At 64.3% G+C, this 25,512-nt stretch overlaps 2 protein-coding genes across 2 annotated transcripts; both read left to right on the top strand.

Moving 5' to 3' along the window:
* The first annotated feature begins 220 nt into the window (after positions 1–220).
* On the top strand, positions 221–5,864 carry SCARF1 (scavenger receptor class F member 1). The gene is made up of 11 exons (XM_087702890.1): positions 221–345; positions 811–986; positions 1,202–1,303; positions 1,688–2,213; positions 2,339–2,560; positions 2,768–2,896; positions 2,978–3,081; positions 3,156–3,282; positions 3,420–3,544; positions 3,712–3,873; positions 4,610–5,864. Exons 1-11 carry the CDS (start codon positions 221–223, stop codon positions 5,281–5,283), a joined length of 2,472 nt encoding a protein of 823 aa, XP_087559016.1. The 3' UTR covers positions 5,284–5,864.
* Positions 5,865–7,680: 1,816 nt separating this feature from the next.
* SLC43A2 (solute carrier family 43 member 2) lies at positions 7,681–24,922 on the top strand. The gene is given in 14 exon segments (XM_087702801.1): positions 7,681–7,773; positions 9,750–9,963; positions 15,081–15,294; positions 16,094–16,149; positions 16,353–16,429; positions 17,017–17,109; positions 18,108–18,241; positions 18,514–18,716; positions 19,197–19,343; positions 20,898–21,571; positions 21,751–21,824; positions 22,608–22,708; positions 22,711–22,730; positions 23,951–24,922. Coding segments are annotated over 13 exon segments (2,115 nt in total). The 5' UTR covers positions 7,681–7,773; positions 9,750–9,803; the 3' UTR covers positions 24,113–24,922.
* The last annotated feature ends 590 nt before the right edge of the window (positions 24,923–25,512 follow it).

Here is a 25,512-nt window from a genome sequence, read left to right as displayed (position 1 = left end):
GAGCTTCCCTGCGGGTCTCTCCAGCCGCCCGAGAGTCCGGGAGGGGCTCGCGAGGCTGGGGCCCGAGACACTGCCGAGCCTCTCGGGCGACGATGCTCCTTGGCCCCCTTCCTCCTCTGCCCGGCCGGCTTCCTCAGGAAGAGCCGCAGGAAATGGGCGGGAGGCGCTTCTGCGCTGAGGGTCGCGGCCGCCGACTTCTCCCAGCCGGGCCCCCGGGACGATGGAGCGCCGTTGGGTTCCTCCGCCGCCGCTGCTGCTGCTGCTGCTGCTGAGCCTGCCGGAGCCCGGGCGCGGCTCCCCGGAGCTGGAGCTCGGGGGAAAGCACGTGTGCGCGGCGGAAGATAGGTAAGAGGGGGAGAGAGAGAGTCGTCCCGCCCCGCTTCTCTCAGCCGGTCGCCTGTGTGCTCCGCTCTGCCGGGCAGGGCAGCTCCGACGGGGGCGGGGGCTTCCGCCGGTTCCAGGGGCCGGAGGGCGCCGGCGGGGCTTCTGGAGGGGCTTCCTTTCGGCCTCCGTCTGCCGTCTGAGACTCTCTCCCGGCCCTCGGCCGCGCTTTCCCTTTCCGCCCATTCTCCGCCCGAGGCCCCAGCGGACTTGCCGTGCTCGGACCGGCCGGGAAAGCTGGGACTCGAGGTGGCAGCACGGCGGAGCCCCCCGGTGCTTGTTGGGGCCGTTTGAGCCTCGTTCCTCTTTCCGGCCAAGAGTCCCGGAGTGCCTCTTCGCCTAGGAGCGCCCTGGACGATCCTGCTCGGCTCGCGGGCTCGGCAGCGCTTGGCTCCGGGGGGGCTCGGAAGGGTTCCGCAGCATCTGAAGGGAGGAGGCGGGTGGCTCCGCCGAGGACGGTCCGGGTGCGCGTGGGGGCCGGGCAGTTGTGAGCAAGGTTGGGTTCCCTCTCGCTCTGGCTAAGGGCGGCCTCTCTCCCGCCAGTCTGCCGCCCGCCCTCGTCTGCTGCCCGGGATGGAAGCAAGTGGGGCCCGAGTGCCCCCTGGGTGAGTGGCTCTCCGTGCGAGGGGCCTCCTGCTGGCACACCCACCGCCAGGACTGGGACGGAGGGCAAGGACCAGGCAGGGACCCAGGCCGGACGCGGTTCCTTCTGCCCCGGCAACGCCAAAGGCGGGGCAGAGCTGCAGGATGGGCCGCTGCGGGCTGACAACGACGGCGGCTGTGCTGATGCTTTGCGCCCCCCCCCCCCCTTTCCTCACAGCCCTCTGCTTGGGCGCCGACGCCTGCCAGGAGCGGGAGATCTGCGTTCGCCCGGCTGTCTGCCGCTGCCGCCCGGGCTTCTTCGGGGCCAACTGCAGCGCCCGTGAGTACCGCCCAGTTGGGGGAGAGCAAGAAACCGCTCCCCCAATTCTGAGGGGGCCGTTAGGCGACCACGGATTCACCCGTTTCCCCGTGGCTTTCCCGGCCAGTTGGAGAACCCCTCGCCCACCAGCTCTCTGCTGGGACCACCAGGGACCCCTGCCCCCATCCCGAAGGAGCCCTGCCTTCCCCGCCCTGGCCGTGAGCTGGCTTCCCTCCTGATCCCCTCTGCCTGGCTGAGCAGGAAAGCGCTCCTAAGGTTGGCACCTGGAAGGGCCCTGGGGCCCCTGGCTGGGCTCCTGGTGCAGACTCTGCTTCCGGCCAGTCCTGCGGTGGTGGCCGGAAGGGCCTGGCCCAGGCTTTGCGATGGCCCGTGCTTCTCTTTCAGGGTGTCCGGAGCAGTTCTGGGGTCCAGACTGCAAGCAGAATTGCCGCTGCCACCCCCAGGGCAGGTGCCATCCATCCAGCGGAGAGTGCAGCTGCCACCAGGGCTGGTGGGGGCCGCTCTGCCAGTCGGCCTGCCTGTGTGGGCAGCGAGGCCACTGCCACCCCGTCACAGGCAGCTGCCGGTGTGATCCAGGCTGGTGGGCCCCTGACTGTCGAAGGCAGTGCCAATGCAATCTCTCGGGCTCCCACTGTGACCCGGCCACTGGCCGCTGCCTCTGCCGTCGAGGCTGGTGGGGCAGGCGATGCGCCTCTCTCTGCAGCTGCAGCGGATCGCCTTGCGCCCAGGAGTCCGGCCGATGCGAATGTATGGCAGGAAGGTGGGGGGTGGCCTGCCAGCACTTTTGCCAGTGTGTGCACGGCCTGTGCTCCCCTCAGGATGGACGCTGCACCTGTGACGCTGGCTTCAGGGGCCCCACCTGCACAGAGCCCTGCCCCGAGGGGACCTATGGACCCCAGTGTGCCCATAGGTGAGGAGCCTGTGACTCTGGGAGTGCCCTTTGCCCACTGAGAGGCCAAGGGAAGAGCCGCGAAGCTGAGCGCTGGACTGCCAGGGTGCCCACTCGCCTGCGCCCTTTCTCCCCTGCCCCTGCAGCTGCGGACACTGCAGGAACCGAGAGCCCTGCTCCCCCACGGAGGGGGCCTGCCTGGCCTGCGACCCCGGCTGGAACGGGACCCACTGCAGGCAGCCGTGTCCTTCGGGGCTGTATGGAGAGAACTGCACCCAGCTGTGCCCCCGCCACTGTCTCCAAGGAGAGGCTTGCCAACCGCAGACAGGACGATGCCGGAACTGCGAGGCAGGATTCATGGGGGCCAGGTGGGGCTCGAGCTCCTCTGCACCAGCAGCAGCAGCAGCAGCCGTGGTCCTTCCGGCTGCCAGAAACAGGGAGGGAGGGGAGCAAGCAAGGGCAGCTTTGCAGAGCTGTGGGAGGGGGGCGGCCAGTGTGGAATCCCCTCCTGCCCCAGAGGGGGCGCTGTCCCCTTCTCGCGTCTGCCCCTCAAGCCCTCCATGGCTTTGATGCAGGTGTGAGGCCCCCTGTCCCCCCGGCTCCTTCGGAGAGGGCTGCCAGTCCTCTTGCCCCGACTGCTTCCACGGGAGCTGCGATCCGGCCTCTGGGACCTGCCTCTGCCAGCCTGGCTTCTGGGGAAGCAGGTAAGGAGGTGGGGTGGCTGCAGTGATGCCCTGCTGCCCGCAGTCCCCCCCCACCCCATTTTCTCTCTGCTACCTTTGCAGCTGCAACCAGACCTGCCCGGAAGCCTTCCATGGCCCCAACTGCTCTGCGGCCTGCCCCTGTGCAGGGGGACGGTGCCACCCTGTCTCCGGAGACTGCCCCTGGGGTGAGTCTGCCTTCCCTGGCCTCCCCTGGGGAGGGGGCTTTCCTCGCTGACTCCTCCCTCCCTCCCTCTCCCAGAGGTCCAAGGCCAGGGGGCCCTCCTCGCAGGCATCCTGGGGCCCCTTCTGCTCCTGCTGGGCCTCTGCTGCTGCTGCTGTTGCCACCACCGCCGCCATCCCTGCCGTGCGGCAGCCTCTGCAGTCAGGTGAGAGCCCCCCCCCCCCAGAACCGACTCTCTTTGGCTGGGCCCACCCGGATGGTTTGAGCAGACCTGACCAGCTGGAGAAGGCCTGGAGAGGGGAAAAGGGGGTCTTCCCGGTCTGAGCTCCCCCTCTTTCCTAGGGCACCAGGGGCCGAGCAGGATCTCTTCCTTCCAGCGAAGCACCGCCTAATGGCCAGGCTGCCCAGCCTCCCTTCCAGCTTGCCCTGCTTCTCACCAGGGGGCTCAAAGCTTCCACGGGTGATAGGTGAGGATCTGCCCCCAAGGAGCGCCAGCACAAAGGGGCCTGCCTTTCTGTGGCCCCTGCCTGCCTGCCTGCCTGCTGTCCTAGCAGCTGAGGGCAGCTGAGGGGCAGGGCCTGCGGTGAGAAGGGCTGGGCCTGATAGCCGTGCTCGGATGCTTGTCCTCCTCCAGTCGCCCACCGAGACCCAGAGGTCCCCTTCAACCCCAGTTTCATCGAACAAACGTCCGCGGCCTGGCCCTCGGACGGCTCCTTTGGCTCCTCCTCCTCCGAGGGAGTCAATGAAGAAACGGGGGGCCGCGAAGGGCCTCAGTCTGCTCTCCCTCCCAGTGAAGGTAGGAGTGTGAGTGGGGGGAGTGGGGGGAGAGGCAGGGTCCCCAGTAACCCCACATCAATCTTGCCATCACCGCTTGCCCAGAGCAAAGCAGTTTTAGCAATCCCCGAGTGTCCCACTCAGGCTTCGCTGCCGACCCCTTGGGTAGAAGGGAGCCTGCGAAGAGAATAACAGAGTTGGAAGGACCCTTGGAGGTCTTCTAGTCCAACCCCCTGCGCAAGCAGGAGGCCCTATGCCATTTCAGACCAATGGCTGCCCAATCTCTTCTTAAAAGGCTCCATGTTGGAGAAGTTGTTGGAGCACCCACAACTTCTGGAGGGAAGCAGTTCCACTGGTTAATTGTCCTCACAGTCAGGAAATTCCTCCTTAGTTCCCGGCTGCTTCTCTGCTTGGTTAGTTTCCATCCGTTGCTTCTTGTCCTGCCTTCGGGTGCTGTGGAGCATAGGTGGAAATCACCCCCCCCTTCTTCCTCCTGGTGGTGGGTAGCCGAGGGGAACAGCTGCTGCCGCCTTGGCTCAGCCCTGAAGGGAAGGCCCTGCTTGCAGGTGAGACTCGGCTGCAGGCGTGCCGTGACCTCCTGGTATGGCGGGGTGAGGCCCCCAGGGGGCCTGCTCCACCGTACCCCTTGCCCCACCACGCCTGCTTGGGGTGCAGAGACTGCATCGTGTTAGTGCCCTGCTAGGGTGACCCCAGCCCAGTCTTCTTCTTTTTCTAAATCCCCTCCTCTGCCTTTTCAGCCTTGCCAGAGGGCAGCCTTCTCCCCAGGACAGCAGCCTTGTACCCCTCGCCCTTCGCCATCCCTCGCACCTCCAGCATCGCCAAGGGCAAGCGGCCCTCCGTCTCCTTTGCAGAAGGGACCCACTTTGGCCCTCAGAGCCCCAGGGCCCCCCCAGAGGCCCTCAACCCTACCCGGAAGCCAACGGCCTCTGACAGCTCAGCCCAAGGAGCTCCTCCTCTGGAGGCCGACCACCCCACGGGGGCCTCATGCCACGCCCTGGGCAGAAGCTGCTACGAGGAAGTGGCACCAGCTCCCTGGGAGGATAATGGCCGGCCCCCTGGAGGCCACCCTTCCAGCAGCCACAGGAGCTGGGCTGGCGCGGAGGCACCGGGGGCAGCTGCTGCGGAAGCTGGTGTCCATGAGCCCAGCATCACCACCATTTATGTGACCGTGGGCCAAGCCAGAAGTGGCAGTGAAGACCCCCCTCCAGCTGCCCAAAGGCCTCAGGGGAGTGGGCAGGAGGAGGCTGCCTGGCCAAGAAGTCTGCAGAAGCTGCCTTGGAGGGATGCTGGGAAGGGCACCTCCAGGAAGCTGGTCCCAGAGAAGGAGCCCAGCATGGCTGAAGCTCAAGGCCTGCTGGCTCCTGACCAGCAGGTGGAGGGTGGAGGGAGCAGTGGCAGCCTGGAGCCGTGAGCCCCTCCTGTAGGGGCACAGCCAGGGAAGCAAACGTGCCCTGCCTCTGCGTTTGCCCCAGGAGCCTCGCTGTGTCCAGCACCCCCCCCCAGAAACAAGGGAGGGGAAGCGAAGCGTCAAGGGATTCCGCCTGGAGGAGGCCAATCCTGCCGTGCCCTGGAAGGGATTGGGCCCCTCACCTTCTGTCCCTTTGGAGGCGTCCCTCGCCACTGGAAGCGCTGCCTGTGGTTGCCTGACGCCCCACGGAGCCCTTCCGCTCAGAAAAGTCGGTGGCAACAGTCTGGCATCTGGGTAGGTGCTGCTTTTTGGGTATCTCAGTCGCCGCATTGCCCTGATAAGGCAAGTAGCCTGGAACTGCGGGCACCTGCTGCCACCCTTGCTGCCCACAGTTGGGCTCTTTTTCTTGAAAGGGTCTGGGGAGCTGCCAGTAGTGAGCAGCAGGGGGCGGTCTTGGGCAGAAGCTGTGTCTGTAGAGGCTGAAGGGGCACCGAAACCTCCCTTGGCAAGACCCGGAAGAGCCAGTGGAGCCTCAAGGAAACATCCATCAAGAACGAGAGTTAAGACTGCATTCACTGTGTGGAATCAATCTGAATTGGGATTAAAGTGATTCTAGCTTTACTAAACCCCCGTTGCTTCTTCCTGGCCGGTTCCCTCGTTGGACTCTGGCAGCCGTGGGTTATGGGTCACCAAACCTTGGATTACTTAGTGCAGCCTTCTGGGCCCAGAGGACACGCTGAACCCCGACCGTAAAGCATGCCAGTTGCTTCTGCCAAAACACAAACGATCGGGATGCCCGCCTGAGACCTGCGTTTCAGGCCCCCCCCCCTCAGCTCTTGGGGGGCCAGGAAGGTCCCTGATTAAAAAGCCAGATCTGAGCTTCCTTCAGACCAGCCTTTGCACCCCCAGCCCACCTCCCCTCTTTGGCGGAAAAGTCCCCACCCCTGCTGGGTTCTCCAAAGTGGGGGGGGGTGCTTTTGCCTCTGGATGTTATCGCAGCTTCCGGTGGGTCCTGTAATCCTTCAAGGGGGGGGGGGGGTTGGATAAACACACCAGAGCCGAGTTGTGATTTGTTGCCTGGCTTTGCAATCGCAACCACCCCAGGGTGGGGCAGGGTGGGGCAGGGTGTCGGGCACTTCGTGTCCTGCTCGGAATACATTCCTGGAGAGTCCTCCCAAGACATTCTGGATGCTGGTCAACACTTCCAAAGCTCCGGGCTCCCTCAGGCCGCTCAGATGCAAGTCCCACCGTGCTCCCCCTCCCCCTCCCCCCAGGTTTGCCTAAAAAAAGCCTCCTGGAGGGCACAAACGCGGGGGGGGGGGGCTACCGTCATGCAGGTGGGACTGTGAACGTTGGGCGGGGGGGGGACGACTTGGTTGGTCTCCCCGTCAGACTGAAGCACAGGAGGGCAAGGCAAACAGGTGGCCAAGCCCCGGGCAGAGGGGTGGCCTCCTGGGACCAGCCGCTCGGGCTGAGAACATGGCTGAGCCGAAGATTCCCTGCGAAGGGATGGACCGGCCTGCCTTTCCCCCCAGCCCAGCCGGGAAAGAGGAGCTCTTTGTTTACCGCGATCGCCCGTGGGAGTCGGGCAGCCGGGGAGCGGATCCGAGGGCAGCTCTCCTTGCGTGCCGGAGGCCACGAGCCCCGTCCGGATGGGGGCCTTTGCTCAGCGACCCTCGAAGGAGCAGCGGCAAAGCTCCGGTAGCCTCCACGGGTTGACCGGCGACCGCGGGAGCCTCTTCCTCCAAGAGGCGCCCGACGCCCTTCTACCCACCCTTGGCCCGTCTCTTTCAGGCGGCGGCAACTGCGGGGAAGGGGTCGTCCTGGGGGACGCCGGTGGGCGCGGAAAGAGGGACGCCCGGGAGAAGCTCTTTTCCTTGCCCCCCACGGGGGCTTCTTGCCCTTCCCCGGGAATGAGAGCTCAGCGGCGCCGGGCGGGGACCAAAGACGCCGCTCGGGACTCGGTCGGAACCGTCTGGCGGGCCGATGCGATTCTGGCTCCGCGACTCCGCGGAGCTTCAGTTCACCGGCGGCCTCCAGAGCAGTGGCCTCCCGGGCGAAGGCCGACATACGCGCCCGGCGCCGGCCACGATCCAGAGCGGGTCTGAAGGCTTGGACTCAAGAGTTCCGCCGGAAGAAAAGAAGCGACGCCGGCTTGTTGAGGGTCTCCGAGGGAGCTCCGCGTGGCCAGCCGTTCCGCGGGCTCCAGCGGGAAGGAGAGCCGGCCCGGACCCCCTCACCGCGCGCGCCCCTCGGCGGGAGACCCCGCTCGACGCCCTCTTGCCCACCTCGCCACCTTGGCTTGGCGGCGCGCCGCCCGATTGGCCGAGACGCGGCGGCTGGCAAGGCGCCGGGGCCAATCAGCGCCGCCTCGCTCCCCCTCCCCGCTTCGAGATATAAAAGAGGCGGCGCTGCGCCGGGTACGAAGCAAGAGAAGCGTCGCCGCCGCGTTCGCAGCCGTGCAGCGCCGGCCGGATCCAGCCGGGCAGCCAGGTGAGCGCACGGGGCGGCCGCCGGCCCTGCTGTGGGGCGAGTTCGGGAGGGAGTTGCTTGGCTTCCCTACGCGGGGAAGGCGAATCTCTGTAGGGCCTCTGCTCCTCCCCGCATATCCCAGCCGGCCTCCGGGACTCCCGTTGCCCCGGTTGCCGCCGCCGCCGCCTTCTCCTTGCGCCCGCCTGGGAGGCTCGGAGAGAAACCCCCGAACTTCGCGCTCTTATTCTCTACACCCAGGGAGCAAGCAGAGATCTAAGGCGGGTGAAACCCCCCCCCCCGTATGTGTTGGTTTCCAGAGCCCCCCCCCTCCTGCCCCAACTGGCCTGGTCTTTGGCGAGGGGCTCTGCGCGGTTTCCCAGCCCCCTCCAGTGCGAGGTCAGCCGCCGGAGAGCGGCCAGGTCCTTGCTAGCCCACTTCCATCCTAAGTTGTCTTCTGACGCCCTCTGAGCCCCCACCCCAAGGTTTCCAGGCCTTGGGTATTTAGGAACAAGGCCTCTAAATCGGGAGGGTCGGTTGATGGATTGTGTCCAAGCCGTCCTATGATGGAGCCCGTCCTTCCCCTTCTGCCCTTCTCCTTGTGTGTCCCCCCCCACTCTTATGCTGCCATTCTCCCGGCTTTGGTACCCCACCCCTCGTGGGGCAGTTGCAATTTCCAGCTCAAGCTGCCCAGAGGCCTCTAGCAGGAGGTTCGGGTCAGTTAACTCTCGGTTCCTTTCCTGCTTCCCTGTTTCGGGTCCCTCTGGGACTCCCCCACTTCTGCTTTTCTCCCGAGTCTTAAGTAGGCGAGCCTGGCAGCTAGTTGAGGGATCCTTCGCCCATCCCCAGACAGCCCCTCCCTATTTCATTCTTTCCCCTCTCCCCCAAAACCGCTGCTAGCTGGGAAGAGCAGGCCAGCCCATTGAGGGATTTCTCACCCCCACCCTGCTCAGACCCCCACCCCCACCCCCGGAGTCGATCCCTTTGGGGCTCCCCAGGGGCTTCCCTCTTTGTCCCCCCGAGACAGCCTGGCCATCTTTTCTTCTGCTCCCTGGAATACTTTGGCACCACTAAGCCTCTCCTCCCCATTGGCTGCCTCTGCATCATTCAGATTTCCCTCCATTGTCCGGGCCCTTGCCCCCCCCCCTTCCTCTGGTTGAGCCACGTTACTGACCTGTCATGCTGACCTCATCCTCTTATCCCAAGGCTGATAAGTTTATCCAGCACTTTGGAGAAGTCCCGATAAAATAAACCAAGCGTTTGGGCCCTTATCTTGCTGCTGCTTGATCCAATCTCTGCCAGCTGAGCTCTTCCCTCCTCCCAGCACCCGCTGGGCCCTTCAGGGATCCCTTTGCAGGGACCCTCCGCTGGCAGGGAGCTGCCTGGATCTCTTCCCTCATCAATGGCCTCGGAGCACAAACGTTTTGGGACTCTTGGAGAAGAAATGGGAGTTGGGGAGCAGGGCAGTAGGACTCGGTGGACGCCAGGACAAATTTCCTAGCAGAGGGGGCCAAGAACGGGCCTGGCTGCTTGGGGGAGGGGGGACTCTGCTGGGAGCACTGAAGCAGAGACTGGAGGACCAGCTGCTGGGGGATTTGTAGGAGGGACTAGGTGATCTCTGAGTTCCTTTTCTGCCCTGGGGCATATATGTTTTTTTAAGCTGCGTCTTCTAGAACAGTGTTTTTCAACCACTGTGCCGTGGCACACTAGTGTGCCGTGACATAGTGTAAGGTGTGCCGTGGGAGAATTACTTTATATATAGTCAATATAGGCACAGAGTTAAATTTTTTTAACATTTTCTAATGGTGGTGTGCCTCGTGATTTTTTTCATGAAAAAAGTGTCCCTTTGCACAAAAAAGGTTGAAAAACACTGTTCTAGAACCTTCAGGAGGGGCGGGGGGGATTGCTGGAGCTACGGGAGGAGGCAGCAGTGTCTGTCTGCAGAGGAAGGGAGCCCGCGAAGAAAAAGGGGCTCAAGAAAGCGCCTTGTGTGCCAACAGATTGGAAGACCCTCCTGGTGAAGAAGAGCCCCCCGCCGGTTGCCGCCCACCATCATGGCTCCCACTCTCGCCACGGCCCACCGGCGTCGCTGGTGGATGGCCTGCACGGCCGTTGTGGAGAACCTCTTCTTCTCCGCCGTCCTCTTGGGCTGGGGATCCCTCCTGATCATGCTCAAGTCAGAGGGCTTCTACTCCTACCTGTGCCCCCTCCCAGGTAAGAAGCACCTTGGCCCAGCCCTCCTGAGCACCAGGCCTTGGCTCCTCGGGCTCCACGGGTGGTCTCTGGTCAAGCCAACCCCTCCCGGCCGGCGCAATCGGGCCTATCTGTGCCACCTCCAGCCGCTTAGTGGAGAAGGGGCTCTGAGGGGGGGCATCTCTTGCAATCCGGATGGGAGGGGTCTGCTTTTTCGGGAGGGGGTCCTGGAGCCCGTCTCTTCTTCCTGCCCGCCATGGTCTTGGCTGCTTCTAAGTGATCCCGGGTACTCGGCTTTTGGACTGGGAAGGGCCAGGACAGCCTTTGGACCCTCCCCATAAATCCTTTTCCTTCTTGGAAGTCTTGGCTATCTGTTCCAAAGATATCAGCCACACCTGGCAGAGTTGGGGAGGGGTGGGGAGGAGGGAGCTCTTGCCTCTGTCTCCATTCCTCCTTGCCCTCCCCTCCCCGATCGGCCCTTTGGACCCGGTCAATCTTTCACAGGGTCTGAACAGGCGCAGGAGGCCTTGATAAAAAGCTGCCGTGGCAGAGATTTCATCCTAGAGGGAAGGCGATAAGATCCTGCAGAACCAGCTGATTCTCGGCTGGCAGGAGAGGGCGGCTGGGGACTTGGTCCCTGGACTGATGGGGAATGAGCGGGGTTGTGCAGCATCAGGGCTGCGGGTGGGGGAGGGAAGGAGACCCTCGGGTGAGAGCCAACGGCAGCTGCCCTCGGTACCAGCTAGGGCCGCCGTGCCCTTCCCGCAGCCATGCCTGGGTCGTTGCGTGTTCCCGTGCACCACAGTTTGACCCAGGGTGCAACCCAGGGAAACCCCACAGACGCCACGCCTCTGCTTAGCCCCCATAATCAAGGCCCCCCACGCAGCAAAGCAGAGGGCCCCCCACTCTTTTCCCAGGCCTGTCCAGGGTGAGCAAGGGAGTTTTCAGAAGGGAGCGCTGGGAGCTAGGCTGCTCTCCCCTGCAAGGGAAGGAGGAGGGCCTCGACTGCGGCCCCCCTTCTTCCTTTCTCCCTGCAGCAGCCCTGAGCCTCCCGTCAGAGGACTTCCTTCTATTGCTGACAAGCAAAACAACCTCCACCCACCCACCCACCCACCCTATCTTGTGTGTGGGGGGTGGATTAGTGAGAAGCGTCTCCTTCTCAGCTGGGGGCTCTCTGCCAGGGACCGAACTTTGGTGTCTGTGTGGGGGGGGGCTCTGCCTCTCTGCTACACTTTGGTGACTCTTCCTCATAGGAGGGGCACGGTCTGTGTGTGTGTGTGTCTGTGTGTGTGTGAGAGGGGGGGGGGAGACCAGGGTGTGCCCGGTGGCCACCGGCTGCAGCCGGATCAGCGACTCTTGTAGCAACTTTGCTCCACTCCAACTCAGCAGCCCTGCCTGTTGAGCTGGTGTTTTCCAGCTGAAGTGCTGAGTTGCCTCCCCGCTTCCGCTCAGGGTTCCTGCAGCTGCCGGCTATGACGGCTGTTCCCCTTGGAGGTGGCAAGCGGCTGAAGGCCTTGGGGGTGGGGGGGGGGGACAACCGCCGCTGTGGGCCCTGCCTGCTCCCTCCCTTTCCTTCCTGCACTGCCAAAAGCGAGTCTCGGCTGACCTGAGCTGACCTTGGGGCAGCCATCTTGCAAGGGGGAGGGGAAGGGCCCAAGGGGGCCCCTTTGGGGCATGCTGGGGCTTAGCCCTCGGGGGTGCTTTACCCGTGGCTCAGGTGCCACCTCACGATGGGGGAGGGTGGTCCCTGGCGCTGAGCAACCAATGCTGGGGATGGCGGGTGGCCCCTCTTGCTTCCTCCTGGGAGGAAATGGTGGTTCTGCCTGAAGGGGAATCAGAAATGGGGCAGTGGGATTTGGCTGCCCTCCCATCGGAGAATCCAGTTGGCGAAGGGAGAGTGGAAGGGGCGGGGCCTGATAGGAAGAAGCTGGAGCAGCAGGGCTGGCTGGGCTCAGGACGTGGTTTTAACCTCCCTCCTCAGGTCACTCTGTGCCCGGCCCCTGCTCCGTCTCCACAAAGCAAAGCCCCTTTCTTGGCCTTTTCTGCACAGCCCAGGCCCCGGGAGCCTGCCCTTGCTGCGCCCACCCCCCCACCCCACCCCCGTGTGTGAGCAGGCTGTGCGGGGCCAAAGGGCGGGGCACGGCCAAGGGCCCCCTCCGTGAACCATTCCAGGCAATTCCTTGTGAGTTGCTTCTGCCGTTTCCACGTTGGTTCGGGTCATGCCGGCCCCCGGGGGGGGGAGCCTAGTGACTGGGGTGGGGGCGTTTCTCTCGGGGTTGCGTTGGGGAGAGAAGGAGCTGCCCTCCATGGGCAATGGGGCTCCCCCTCCTCCCCAGCGCCTTGGAAGGAGGAAGGACCACCTGGCCCCTCCCCGGGATCTTAAGGCCAACTTTGGAGGCTGGCTGTGGTGGCTCTGGGTGTGGGCCCCATGTTGGCCCGAGGCCCTCTGGGTCTCCAGCGCAGGGCACCACCTATGCCCTTCCCTCCTCCAGGGAAGGCAGCTGGCAGGCCGAGGCGCCTCAAGGGCAGCCAGAGACTCCTCTCCCTGCCAGCCCAAAGGTGTTTTCATCACAAACACAGCCTTGTTTGTGGTAAAGCCGTTGCCGGGGTTTACAACGTTGGGCAGGGAGGGGGCAACCTGGCAGGTGGTGGGAGGCCTCCCTCTTGCCAGACCCCAACACAGCTGTGCCCTCCTGCTGTCGGGGCCGCCTGCCCACCTGTCTCACGGGCTCCTGGGCTCAGCGACTGCAACCGTCCCTTCGCTTGGCTTCCCTGCTGGCCTCCCCTCCCCCCAGCCCCATGGCCCCCCTGCCTGCTTCGCCCGGGCCCATGGCGGGTTAGTTAATGTTTCTCCAGAGCCACCTGTGGAAGTGGTCTCACGGGTGGGGGTGGGGGTGGCTATCCAGCATCAACCAGCCGCAGCCGGCTTCAGGCCTCCTCTGGTGGAGGGCAGGTGCAGGCTGACCATGGAAGCCACGGAGGGCTGAGCCGGCAGCCCTTCGCGCTTGGGAGGCCAGGGCTAGCCGGGGTGGGGAGCCCCAAGTGCCCCCTTCCTTGCCTTGGAGAGCAGAATCTCTGCCGGCCAGGGGCCCCCTTGGCTGCCTCCGTCACTCGGCCTGTCTGGAGCCAGCCCCCTCCGGGGAGGAAGCCAAGGAGTGACTGCCAAGGACTTGGCCTTCTGGCCTTGACTTGCCCCCTGGATGCCTCCCACTGCCAGAAGATGCCCACCTGTCCCGCTCCCTCCCTCTGGCGCTGCTGAAGCCTCCAGGGCCCCCGTGAGGCACTCAGTGGCCCTGGCAGACCAGCCTCACCCTGCGTGGGAGCTCCCTTGGCCGGCTTTCTGCAGGTATTGGCTCCTGGTGATGGATCTCCTCGGCCCTTCGCCCCGCCTTCCCCTTCAGCTCTTGGCACAGTCAGGGGCCCCTTGTGTGCTCACAGCTCTTCTGATACCCGCAGCGGCTCTTTTTGAGGCTGGCTCTCTGGTGGCTGAATAGGCACGTGTGAAAGCTCTCTCGGCCACGGAGACGGCGTGCCCGCTTCCTCCCAAATGTCCCACAGCTTTTCCCTCTGCAGCCGGCATTCCCCAGGGCTGGACTCTCCTCTCCCTTGAAAGGGAGGGGAAGGGGAAGGGCCATAGATTCTGTTCGTCTTTTTTATCCCTTGTCTGTACCCCCTTCTCTGACTTGGATTGTGAGCCGCCCTGAGTCCCCTTCAGGGGAAAAGGGCGGCATATAAATGCAATAAATTCAATTCAATTCAATTCATAGCCAGAGGAAGCGGTTGTGCCGCCAGGTGCCTGGGAGTTCAAGCCCCTTCCCAGAAGTTTCTGAAATCTGGGCCTGATTGAGACCTCGGCTTGACCTGGCCGCCTCTTGGCAGAAAGGCAGGGCAGAAGGGCAGGACGTTGGCTTTGGACAGGACCCACACATGCCAGAGCCCAGAGCCAGCACTCACGTGGGCCTCCTTCACACAGAATGGCCGTGCCCTTCCTCCTTGGCCTTTCCTCGGAAGGAGTTGTGCCCTTCTGTCCTTGTGGCCCACTCTGGCCCACTCTGGGTTGAAGACCTCCCTGCACGAGGAGGGCGAGCGCCCTGGCCCGAACCCTGCAGCCCCCGCCCCTCCCTGGCTCTCCCAGCTGGCACCTTTGGCTCTCCGAGGCTTGAAAGGCCTTCCTGGCACGGCCTGCAAAGGCCGGCCTCAGAAACGGGCCCTCTTGGTCTCCCCTGGCGCGGCCCTGTCCCCTGGGGCCTGACGGGGTCTCTTGGGCAGGCTGCTGCCCCTCTGAGTTCGGGAGGAGCCCTGGCTGTCCGCAGCTCTGCTCTTCTGCCCAAGGCCTCTTGGAGGTGCCCCCGGAAGGGAGGAGCCGTGGCTGAAATCCGGGGGGGGTGGGTGCGTCTTTTTTGGGGGGGGGGTGTACCAGTGCAGGGACTTTCCACTGTTTGCAAGGACAACATGTACCCGATTTTGCAGTGTTGAACTTAAAACCCATTTCTATCAATTGGCCTTCTTAATGGAGGTTTTATATTGCTCACACACGATAGCTGTTCCGATAACAGGGTTTTATGGTTTTATCATTATTTATTGCCTGTTTTTACTCTCTAAATTGATGGGTGCATTGTTCAAATTGATGTTGTAAACCAGTGTGGGTTGGTCAGCTGAGAGCGTGTGGCCACGCAGTGCATTATAATTAAAGAGCAGGAACCCTGGGAGGCCTTGCCTTCCTCCTCCATGGCACTGGGGGGGGGGGGGCAGGGCTTGAACCCCAAGGTTGAGAAGGGGGAACTCTTGCATGCCTAGCGGGTGGGGGGGGGGCTTGCACACCTACTGGCTCTAGCATCTCCCCCCACGGCTCAGCCAGGCCCCTTTGCTCTGGGCATGAGCCTTGGAGGTGCAATGGGCCCCCACTCCAGGAAAGCTTCTGGGCCCACTTGGGTCCCTTTGAAATAAAGAAGCTTTGAAACCTACGGGTCTCTTGGTTAAAATTGAAACAATCTCAAAAGTTTTCAAAAAGTCTGATTGATGGGGAGGTGACTTCAGGCCAAAGAGAGGAGGGCCTCCCGCCTGGGGGTGGGTGGGTGGGTGGGTGGAGGCCAAGCCTCCCGAATGGCCCTCTTGCCATGCCCTCCTTTTTCCTGCAGATAACTCCACAGGGGCGGCCTTGGTGCCCGGGAACGGGACGGCAGCCCCACAGCCGGAAGAGGCCCGCATGAACGGCTGGCTGATCTGCAAGGAGCAGGACGAGATGCTAAACCTGGCCTTCACCGTGGGCTCCTTCCTGCTGAGCGCCATCACCCTCCCCCTGGGCATCGTCATGGACAAGTATGGGCCACGCAAGCTGAGGCTGCTGGGCAGGTAGGCCAGGCGGGGGTTCTCTGGGCCAAAGCACAGCCGTCCCTCCCCTCCCAGTCTCTGGGCAGGCCCTTCCTTACCAGGAGGGAGAGCCACTGGATCCACATGCCAGGGAGGGAGATCCACCCGGCTTCTCTGGGGGGCGGCTGCTCATGTATCCTGAACACAGGGCCAGAGGTCAGCATGGCTGGTGGGGGCGGACGGACGGGGGGGGGGAGAGACCTTTGCCTCCAGAGGTGGCCGTCGCATACTGTGACAACCGGTTCACCCAGAACTGAAAATCCATGTGCGCAGCATCAAAAAAATCTCGATTATATAGGACAGGATAGCGCCAGGCCGGGTGGGCGGGCCCAGCTGCTGCTGCTCGGAGTAGCCGTTCACCCGAACCAGCAGCAGCCCCCCTCTCTTTGCCTCCCACCGGAGGTTCTTGGGCTATTCGGGCTTCCTGGGAGAAAACCCCCTTGCTTCCTGGACCCCATTCTGCACCTTGTTCGGGGGCAGAGAATCCCCCCAAGCTCTGGGGTGGGGGTGGGGGATGCTGGGGGTCCTGGAGAGGGAAAGGGAGCCTGGAGAGATGGCTCTGGTCCTTGGCTGGTGGCTTCCTGCGTCATCCGGGTGGGCGACTGGCAGCTGGGCAGGGAAGGCTCTGTCTTGGGTCCCCGCTCAGAGCCTCAGTTCAGAGGAGCCTTCCAAAGGCAGAGCGCGGTGGGCGGGCGGGCGGGCGAGGGGAGGCCTGTCGTGGGTTCGAGGGGCCTGGGGATTCGATCCAGGGGACTGAGGGGCCTCCCGTCTGCCTCTGCAGTGCCTGCTTTGCCGTCTCCTGTGTGATGATCGCCTATGGGGCCAGCAACCCGGACTGTGAGTGTCACCGAGGGCGCTCTGGGGAAGAGGCTGGGGCAGGGGGGCCCTGGCTTCTCTGAGGGGGGGGGGAGCCAGGGAGCCTTGCTCAGTGGGGGGCTGGGGAACGGGCAGGGCACCATGCCAGCCGTCCCTCCTGCGCGCCCACCCTGGGCTCCTGGACTGGCAGGGCGGCCTTTGAGCGCTTTCTGCCTCTGCCCCAGCCCTGTCGGTGCTGATCTTCATCTCGCTGTCGCTGAACGGCTTTGGAGGGATGTGCATGACCTTCACCTCTCTCACAGTAAGTGCCAACTTCCCTGGTGGGCAGGGAGAGCCCTTGCGCCACCTTTCATGGGCACCGGACTTGCCCCAGATTGGCTTTGTGTCTGCCCCCCCCAGCACCCATCCTGGAGGGGATTGGGGGGGGGGCTCCTTTGCCAGATGGGAACCCTTCCTGAATGTGTACCGGGGGGGGGGGAGTGCCTGCTGTGATGGACGCAGCCTTGACCGGGCTCTTGGCATCCCTGCGCACGTCTGCCTGAGCTGAGTGAGGGCCAGGAGGGTCCCTTGGCTGGCATTGGGGAGAACTCCCCCCTCACTCTTCCCTTAGTTGCGCCTCAGCTCATTGTGGGGGGCCGTTTCCCAGGCCTCCTAGGTCAGACCCAAAAGCTGCCCCCTCCCCTCCGCACGCCCTCCGGTCCAGCCTTGCCAAAGGTGTGTCCCCTCCCCTCCCCCCTTTTCTTCCCAAATTGTGGCTCTAGAGTCTTCCCCTCCCCGCCCCCCTACAGCTTCCCCTGCCCTTGCTGGTGAACCAGCAGGCAACTGTGGGGAGGCTCCCTCCAGGCCGTTCTTTTGCCCTCACGCCTCCCCTCCTCCCTCCCTTCCCAGCTGCCCAACATGTTCGGGGATCTGCGCTCCACCTTCATTGCCCTCATGATCGGCTCCTACGCTTCCTCGGCAGTGACGTTTCCTGGGATCAAGGTAAGTGGCGGGGAGGGGGGCAGTGCAGGCTGGGAATGGGGACCCAGTCCCCCCCCAATCTAGGAACAGGTGCAACTATGCAAAGCACGGTGGGCCACAGGAGCCCCGATGTGCAATGGATGCCCCATCTGAGGCCAGAAGCGGCAAAGGCCCAGAGCTGGCCTCCCCCCCCCCCCCCCCCGAGATCTGCACCCTCTCTGGAGACAGGCTCCCCGTCAAGCGGCAGGAAGGAGCACCTGGCCAAGAGAAAGCCAAATGCCTGGTGGAATTTAACGCACACCTGGCCTCATGCACGGACACACACACACACACACACACTCCTCCTCTGGACGTTCACTGAAAGTTGTGTAGCGAATGGCAACCCATTTCTGCCCCGTTAAGCCACGTGGGATGTCCAGGAAAGGAAAGCTGTGTGGAAAAGTGGGCCCTGGGCACAGGCCCTCCCCCCTTGTGATGGGGGAAGGGGGGGGAGAAGGCCCCGTGGGAGGGTTTGGGGGAGTGGCCAGGCTGGGAAGGGCATTGGGGGCTGCTTTGGGCCCACGGCTGGCTCTGAGCTGAGGTCCTCAGCCTGCCCTACGGGCTGGGCAGATCCCCCCTGGCACAGGCAAGGCAGCTCAGTGGATGGGTTTCAGTGGGCAGCTGGTGTGCAGGGCCGCCCCCTTGTTTTCACGGGGGTCATGTTGCAGTGCTCGGGTGGCAGCTGGAGCCCATCCGAGGAGGGGGATGGAGGCACGCTGCCACGTTCTCCTCCCACCTCCAGAGCTTCAGGGGTAGCTTCAGAAGCCCTCCGGGGGCTCCCCAGAGAGGCCTTTGGGTGCCAGGGGAATTGGGCACCCCAAAATGACCCCCTGCCCCTCACATGCACGCCTGTCCCTGGACTCAAAGGCCGTGGCCGTCTCAATGGGAGGGCCCAGCTCAGGCTCCCCCTGGAGAAGCGGCCCCTGGGGCTGAAGGGCTGGGCCAGGCGATTCTTCCCATGCGCTTCCCCTGCTCCCCAGGTGATCTACGACCTGGGCGTCTCCTTCATCCTCATCCTGCTGGTTTGGGCCGGCTGTGCGGGCCTCGTCTTCTTCAACTGCTTCTTCAACTGGCCCCTGGAGCCCTTCCCAGGCCCCGAAGACATGGACTACACGTGAGTGAAAAGGGCCCTGCAGCCACTCAAGGGGCGAACGTGGGCGGGGCTGTGCCAGGCGGCCCCCCTTTTGCCCCACTGCCCAGCACACTGGGGGTTCGGCCGGGCCCTCCTGGTTTCCCGGCCAGCCGGCTCCTCCTCTTTGTAGCCGTTGACTCCCCCCCCTCGCGCCTTGCAGCTGGGGACGCCCCTTAAGAGGGAGGCTCCTCGGCAAGGCCAGATGTGCCCACCTGAGAGCGAGCAGGACGTGCTCCTCTCTCTCTGCTCCCCAGGGTGAAGATCAAGTTCAGCTGGCTGGGCTTTGACCACAAGATCACCGGGAAGCAGTTCTACAAGCAGGTGACCACGGTCGGCCGGCGCCTGAGTGTGGGCAGCTCCATGAAGGGCAACAAGGAGAACACGGCCCTGCAGAACGGCAACAAGCTCTGCTTCTCCACGGTGGACCTGGAGGTGAAGTGCGAGCCGGACAGTGCAGGTGAGGAGCCACCAGGAGGGGGCCTGGCAGGTTGGCAGAGGGGTAGACGGTCATCCTGGAAGGGGCAAGAGGTCCTTTCCCTGCCCTCGGTGAGCCTAGGAGGGAGGGAGGGGCTGCAAGGAGACCTTTCCCCTTCTGGTTTTATACAGGAACAGGTTGAAAACGCTGCACCCGGGGGCGGGGGGGTACCTTCCCGAAGGGCCCCTGAAAGGACCAGAGCTTGGCTGAAGTGGGTGGAGGTGCCCGCTTGGGCAAGCGTCCCCATCCCCTCGGCCCATGCTGAGGCCCCGGACCAGGCAGCCATCTTGCAGGGTGGCCCTGGGGCCCGGCCAAAGGGAGAAGCCCAAGAGAAATGGCCAGCCGGCCAATGGGGGTTGGGATTCTGGATTGTGCAGGCCTGCCAGCCCCGTCAGTGGTGCCTCCTGGGGAAAGCCTGACGGATCCTCCCTTTCTTCTTTCTCCCCCCCCCCCCCCCTGCAGCTTCCCCCTCCTTCATGAACAGCGTCTTCAGCCCCATCCTCCTGCTCAGCCTGGTCACCATGTGCGTCACGCAGCTCCGGCTCATCTTCTACATGGGGGCCATGAACAACATCTTGGAGTTCCTGGTGGAGGGCAAGATGGAGACAGGTGGGGGCCCTCTCGTGCCCACAGGAGACCCGCGTCAGGGCTGGGAGAGCCCAGCTCCCATCCGGCTGACCCTCCCCGGCACTCGGAGGCCTCCTCAGGGACCCCAGGGATCTCGGGCTGGCTGCGGGAGAGCCCCCCCTGGCAACATCTGACCAGAGGCAGCTCATTCTGCGAGGGGGGGGGAGAGCGTGTCAGAAGGGGGCCCTCCTAGTTTTCTGGAGGACAAACAGGAGGGGAGCAATGCCCTCATTCCCACTTGGACTACCTCGCAAGGCCTGCGGCTGCTTTCTGGCTGCTGGTCCTTTGTGCACCCACCACAGGCGCTAAGAGCTCCAGCCAGGCGCTTCTCCCAACCAGCCAGGCTGGGCCTGAATCAGCTGACGGCCCAAATCCTGAGCGCAGCCCTTCCTGGGCTTCACTCCTCGGACATCCCGGTGGCCACCCTGGCGGGGGATGCAGAAGCCTGGCTGCCTGGCGGGCCCCAGTTAGAGAAGGCGGGGGACGCGGAGCAGAAGGGCCCGGAAGGCCTCCAGGCAGCCACAGCACATCGGTGCCCCCTTCCCGCCTGAAAGGCGGCCAGGTGGGCAGGGAATTCCCCTGAGGGTCCCTCTCTCTCTCCCTCAGATGGCCCTGCGCTGCCTGCTGGGAACCAGATGCCCCCCCCCCCCGTCCCTCCATGGCAGCGGCTGCTTGGCCAGGCAGGCAGGGAGGCAGGCGGGCGCTGTGGCTCTTGTGCTGCTCCTTCCAGCCATGAGTTGCCATGAGAGGCGGGGGGGGGGGGGGCGCTGGGAGCCTGGGCTACGCTCGGCTGCTCCCTGGGGAATCCGGCTGCTGCCGACGGGGTGTGTGGCTCAGCCAGTGGGTCAGAGGGGCCTGTTTGCCCCCTGAAGAGCAGAAGAGCAACAACAGGGAGAAGGGGAAAGGCCGCAGACTCAGCGTCAGGCCCCTATTTATAGCTGCTGGCAGGAAGCCAGGAGGAAGGGAGGGGTTTGCACTAGGAGGAGCAGTTCCACCACCACCGTGTCTTTTGCACAACAGACTGAAACCACGCGCAACAGCCAGTTTGGGCCTGTTCAGTCTGGAATCCCTTGAGGCAGAAGAATCGGCCCCGGAGCTTTCCCGGAGGGGGGAGGGAGGAGGGAGCGGTGGTATTGGGCCAGGGGGGGCCTGCTCCGGTGCCTGGCGCCCCCAGGGCCTCATGGGGCGGAGCCTTTGGAGGCCTCTGGGGTGCCAGGCGGTGGGCTCAGGGCCTAGTGTGATCTGGGGGGGGGGCGGCCCCAGCCCCTCCTCAGCCCCAGTCCTCCCTGCTTCCTGGCTCTGCTTCTCCAGAGATCTGGCTTGGGTCACCCACAGCCAGGTAGGGGGCAATGCCCTCTCTTGCCGCATCCGCTGGGCTGCGCAGCTCTGCCCTGGGCAAAGACCAGGGGCCCCTAGCAGAGGCCGGACAGGTTGGGTTTGCGGCAGAGTCCGTTGCGCCGTGCTCGGCCCCCTGCAAGGGGGGCGCCGGTGGGGGTGTTTCCCGTCCCTGACGGGGCCTGCCCTCTTGCCTTCCAGTGGAGCTTTACGGCTCCATCTTCGGAGTCCTGCAGCTGCTCTGCCTCATGACGGCACCGGTGATCGGCTACATCATGGACTGGAAGCTGAAGGAGTGCGACGACGGTGGCCCCGAGGAGGCCGACAAGGGAGATGACAGCCCCCCGTACGTGGCCCGGTGGGTGGGGGCAGCTGCGGCGTCCTTCCCTGCCAGCTGCGTGCCCAACCCGCATTCCTTCCCCTCTGAAGCTTGGGAAAGGGGTGCCGCTTCCCACACGCCCTTGGCAGCTCATGCCGTGGGGAGCAGGAGTGCCGCCTGCCGCAGGGAAGGGCCCTGCGCGGGCGGGAGGCAGCATGAGGCAGCTGGGTCACTGGGCCAGCAACCGCAGTGTCGTCACGGGGAGGCCTTGTTTGTCACGGACGGGCAGCCTCCGGCCCTTGAAAGGAAGGAAAGGGTCAGCAGGCACCGGAGTGACGGGCAGGGAAGGAGCCCTCCTGGGCCCTGGGTGGGGTGGGGGCTCGAAGGGAGGCAGCCTGTGAGACCCTTCCTCCCGCCTGCAGGGGGGAGAAGAAGAGAAGAGACCTCGGGACCGCAGATCCAGAAGGTCTGCAACGCCACCCGGGCCTTCGCTTTCACCAACCTGCTGCTGGTGGGCTTTGGGGTCACCTGCCTGATCCCCAACTTGCCTCTGCAGGTGAAGGAGGGGCACGTGGGCAAAGGGGCAGCTGGCGGGGAAGAGGCTGGCTGGGGCCTGTGCTGGGGGACCCCCCTCCGCCGCCTCCATGGGGGGACGTATCCCAGCTCCACTCGGGGCCTTGGAGGGCGGGGGTCCTGCGGGGGCTCTGAAGCCAGCCCCCCCGTTCTCCCTTCCAGATCCTTTCCTTCATCCTGCACACCATCGTCAGAGGCTTCATCCACTCGGCCGTCGGGGGCCTCTATGCTGCTGTGTAAGTCCAGCACCCGCTCCTTGGCTGCCCATCGCAAAGTGGGTCACCCCCGTTTCTGGGTCATGTTTTCTTCCTTCCTGGGTTCCCTGCTGCGTGGTTTTGCCTCTGGATATTGGCCGGCACCTCTGGGTGTTGCTCCAGAGTGGGTGTTGCCCGCCCCCACCTGCCTCCCGAGTATCTGATGGAGGCCGAGGTCAGCTGGGGCCAAGCGATGTTCCTTGGGGAGCAAAACAACTTCCTCATTCTGGCTGGTCCTCTGCCCCAAACTGCCCCAAGGAAGGCAGCTGAAAGACGCTGAGGGGGCCCCTCTGCTCCTACCCCCCCCCAGGGGCCATCTGCACGCTGCCCTGGAGAGTTCTCCCTAGGCAGCTTTCTTCCTTCCCTTCCTTCCTTCACCCCCCCCCCCTTCTTCTCTCTCACACACACACACACACGAGCCCTTTGCCAGGGCTGACTCACATGTTTTTGCCCTGCTCAGACACTTGTTGTTTTGGACGGGACGTTTCGGGCCGTGGGTCACAGAGGGCGTCGGGTGCAACTCCAAGGGTTGCTCAACCGGGAGAGGCCGAGACAGGCTTATCTGCCTCCCAGGTTCCTGCTCTACGTCAGCCTTCAGCCCTTCAACCCCTCGGGAGGAGGGGGTGTTGTTCCTCCAGGAAGGGCCGGAGCCGTCCCTTGGCCCAGCGGCTTCCTTGTTTACAGAGAGAGCCCGATCCTCCACTGTCACTCAACCCGGCCTCCCACCCGCAAGACCTGTGGGTCACTTGCCCCTTCCCTCCCCAGGTATCCTTCCACCCAGTTTGGCAGCTTGACTGGGCTGCAATCTCTCGTCAGCGCCCTCTTTGCCCTCCTGCAGCAGCCCCTTTTCCTGGCCATGATGGGCCCCTGAAAGGAGACCCCCTCTGGGTAAGTGGTGCCGCTTTGGCTGGGGGTTCTGGCCGTTCAAGGATGTCCTGGACCGGCAGCCTTGGTGCTCGCGAGAAGGGAGAACAAGTCGTGCCTGGCAGGGTCTCCCTCCACAGGCCAGTTCTGGCTCCTGGGGCTCAGGAGGGGCTGCACCCCAAAGAACTGGGCATCCCTGTGGCAGAGCTTCCGACTCCCCGGGGGGGGGGCTGGTCGGTCAGCCAAGGAGCCCCAGGAGGTGAACGGGGGCACTGGGCGGAGGAGGCCCAGTCTGGGGCCTTGGACCTTCCCTGGAGGGAGGGGGGGGGGCGGAAGGTACGTGCCAGCACAACAAAGCCCACATCCCCGAGGGAGACACTTTTGGTGTTTGGGCTCCCCAAAAAGGAGCCTCCCTTGAGGGTCTTGCCTGTTGCCTGGCAGTGCCCGGGAGGAAGCCCACCAGTAGCACCCTTTGCCCCACACCTGGAGCCTCTTGGCCTTGCAGTGGGAGCCAGCCCCCCCCCCCATCCCCATCTGCCTGGTCACGGTCTGGGTGTCTCCTGGACCGGCTCCCAGGGACCACGTGGGCCTTCTCTGTGCAGGGAGGACGGCTGGATGGAGCCGCACAGCCGCTGCCTGTCCTGGGCACGTGAGGGAGGGAGGGAGGGAAGGGCAGCTCCAGGCTCGCTTGGCAGCCGCCTCCGTCTTTCTTTGGCAAAACATCTCAGGGCCCTTTGGTGCAGATCTGCCCTGGCAGCCACTATCGCCCGCTCGCTTTCTTGCCCATTGAGGGTGGGGGCGGTAGGCAGATCAGGGGGGGGGCAACACAAATGTGCCCCTCTCCCCTTCGGACAGGGGTGCAGGAAAGGAGGGTGTCCTGGTGGGGCGCTCCAAAGCATTCCCAGGCTCTGCGTAGTCAGCCAGCTGGGCCCTTCGTAGCGAAGAGCTGTTGAAACTGAGCTTGGCCAAGGCCCCGGCCGCTCGTCCTGGGCGGCTGCCCCTCTGGAGAGAGTTGTGCCTGCCCTGGGCACCACAGGTGGCATGCTTGCCACTCTGGGTCAACAGGAGTCAGGGCTCCAGGGCTGCTTGGTACCCGAGGGACTCGGTGCCAGGAGGGGGGGAGGGAGGGCGGGGCCGCTTCAAGCGGAGGAGGCAGCTGCGGACTGAGCCGTCCCTCCAGGCCACCCTGTGGAGAGCCGTCCCTCGCCAACGGCCCTCACCACCTTCGCCGTCTCTCCTGCCAGGTCAATGTGGGGCTGCTGGGGGTGAGCATGCTCGGCTTCTGCCTGCCGGTCTACCTCATCTGCTACAGGCGGCGCCTGGAACGGGCGAAGCAGCAGAAGGACGACGATGCCCAGCTCTTCCTCAAGATCAACGGCACGCCCAGCGAGGAGGCCTTTGTCTAGGGACACATTTGGACCGGCTGGGGGAGGGCTCCCCCCGCCCTGGGGCCCCAGAGAAGCCCCCAGCACAGCTCCCCATCTCACGGGTCTTGCTTTGGATTCAAAAGCCACGCCACTATGCCTCTGCCGTGGCCCCACCCTGCTGTGGCCTCCCCTGCCCACGGTCTCTGGTGCTGGCCTCGGAGACGCCTGACTTCATACGGGTCTTGGTTGCTTTGCAAAGGGAATGCTCCCCTACCCCCCCACCCCCTCCCCGTTCTGGTGACCTGGCCCTTCCCGGCACACACCTGCACGACGCACAAACACCCAGACAAACCCAGCTTGGTTTCTGTCTGTGCAGGACACGGACTCCAGCCTCCCTCCCCATCCGCCTGCTCTGCCATGGCGCGGGATGGCCGAGGAAGAGGAGGAGGAGGGCATCCGGTTTGCCTGCATTTCGCACCTGTTCTGGGGGGGGGATATGTGGCCCCCACCTTCTCTGCAGATTGAGGACCAGCTTGACAAAAGCTGGGGTTGCACAGTGTCGTGTTTCCCCGCCTCCCTTTGGACTTTTTTTTGGGCATGACCGAAGAGGGGTGGCTTTGCACAGGGTCGCACCGACATCTGCAGCGGGAATTAAGCCCCAAGTCTCAAATATTAGGGGGCCTGGCAGAGCTGGGCAAGGAGACACCCGGAATCATGAGCTGGGCTGAGGTGCGCTGGCTCCTGCCCTGTCGTCCCCTTCAGCCTCCTGGTGCCTGGCGCAGCAACTCCCGCCCTCTGGTGGCAGGAATCCCCGCGGGAGGCAGGGCACTGGTTCTCATGCAGCAGCCATTGGAGCGGGGGGGGGGGGGGGCAAGATGCCACGGGCGGATTGCACTGTCTTGTCTCTCGGGCGGATTGCACTGTCTTGTCTCTCGACATAAAACAAAAAAACAAAAAACCCCACTGCTTTGCTTGGCCTTCGTATTTTTCCTCTGAGCAGTCAGGAGGCTGACCTGGTGGAGAGGTTGGTCAAGGTGTTCCCCTCGGAGGCCAGTGGGCTGCCCTTGGCCGGAGGGGCTCTGGGGCTGGCCATGGAGCTAGGACTGGTGGCCCACATCTTCCTCGGGCCCTTCCCGGGGCTGCCCTCTGCGTGCCAGCTGTGGCCTGGGGCTTGTCTGCCCCACTTCCCTCCCAAAGGAAGAAATGGCCCGCTCCAAAAGGGGGGCTTCTTCCCTCTTGGCTCAACTGCAGCCTTCTGCGTGCAGAGGGAAAGGACTGGCCCAACACGGTGCTGGGGTTGGCAGCTTCCAGATCAGCTGCCAGGTCAAGCCGTGGCACAGCTAGTTCTTCACCGAGGGCATGTGGAAGGAAAGCAATGGTCCCACATCTCTGTTCTCGCGTCTCCCACAAAGGCCGGGCCAAGGACAAGCGAGTGCCCT

The sequence above is a fragment of the Thamnophis sirtalis genome, unplaced genomic scaffold (genome assembly GCF_051295495.1).
Source record: "Thamnophis sirtalis isolate CommonGarterSnake01/CBP01778 unplaced genomic scaffold, rThaSir2_p1.2 scaffold_17, whole genome shotgun sequence".
In the NCBI taxonomy this organism is placed as follows: Eukaryota; Metazoa; Chordata; class Lepidosauria; order Squamata; family Natricidae; genus Thamnophis; species Thamnophis sirtalis.
This window is presented reverse-complemented; position numbering and strand designations above follow the sequence as displayed.

Coding starts and splice junctions, on each gene's coding strand:
- SCARF1 (XM_087702890.1), top strand. CDS start 221: ATGGAGCGCCGTTGGGTTCCTCCGCCGCCGCTGCTGCTGCTGCTGCTG. Junction 2,214..2,338: donor GGACCCCAGTGTGCCCATAG/GTGAGGAGCCTG, acceptor CTGCCCCTGCAG/CTGCGGACACTGCAGGAACC. Junction 3,283..3,419: donor GCGGCAGCCTCTGCAGTCAG/GTGAGAGCCCCC, acceptor CCTCTTTCCTAG/GGCACCAGGGGCCGAGCAGG.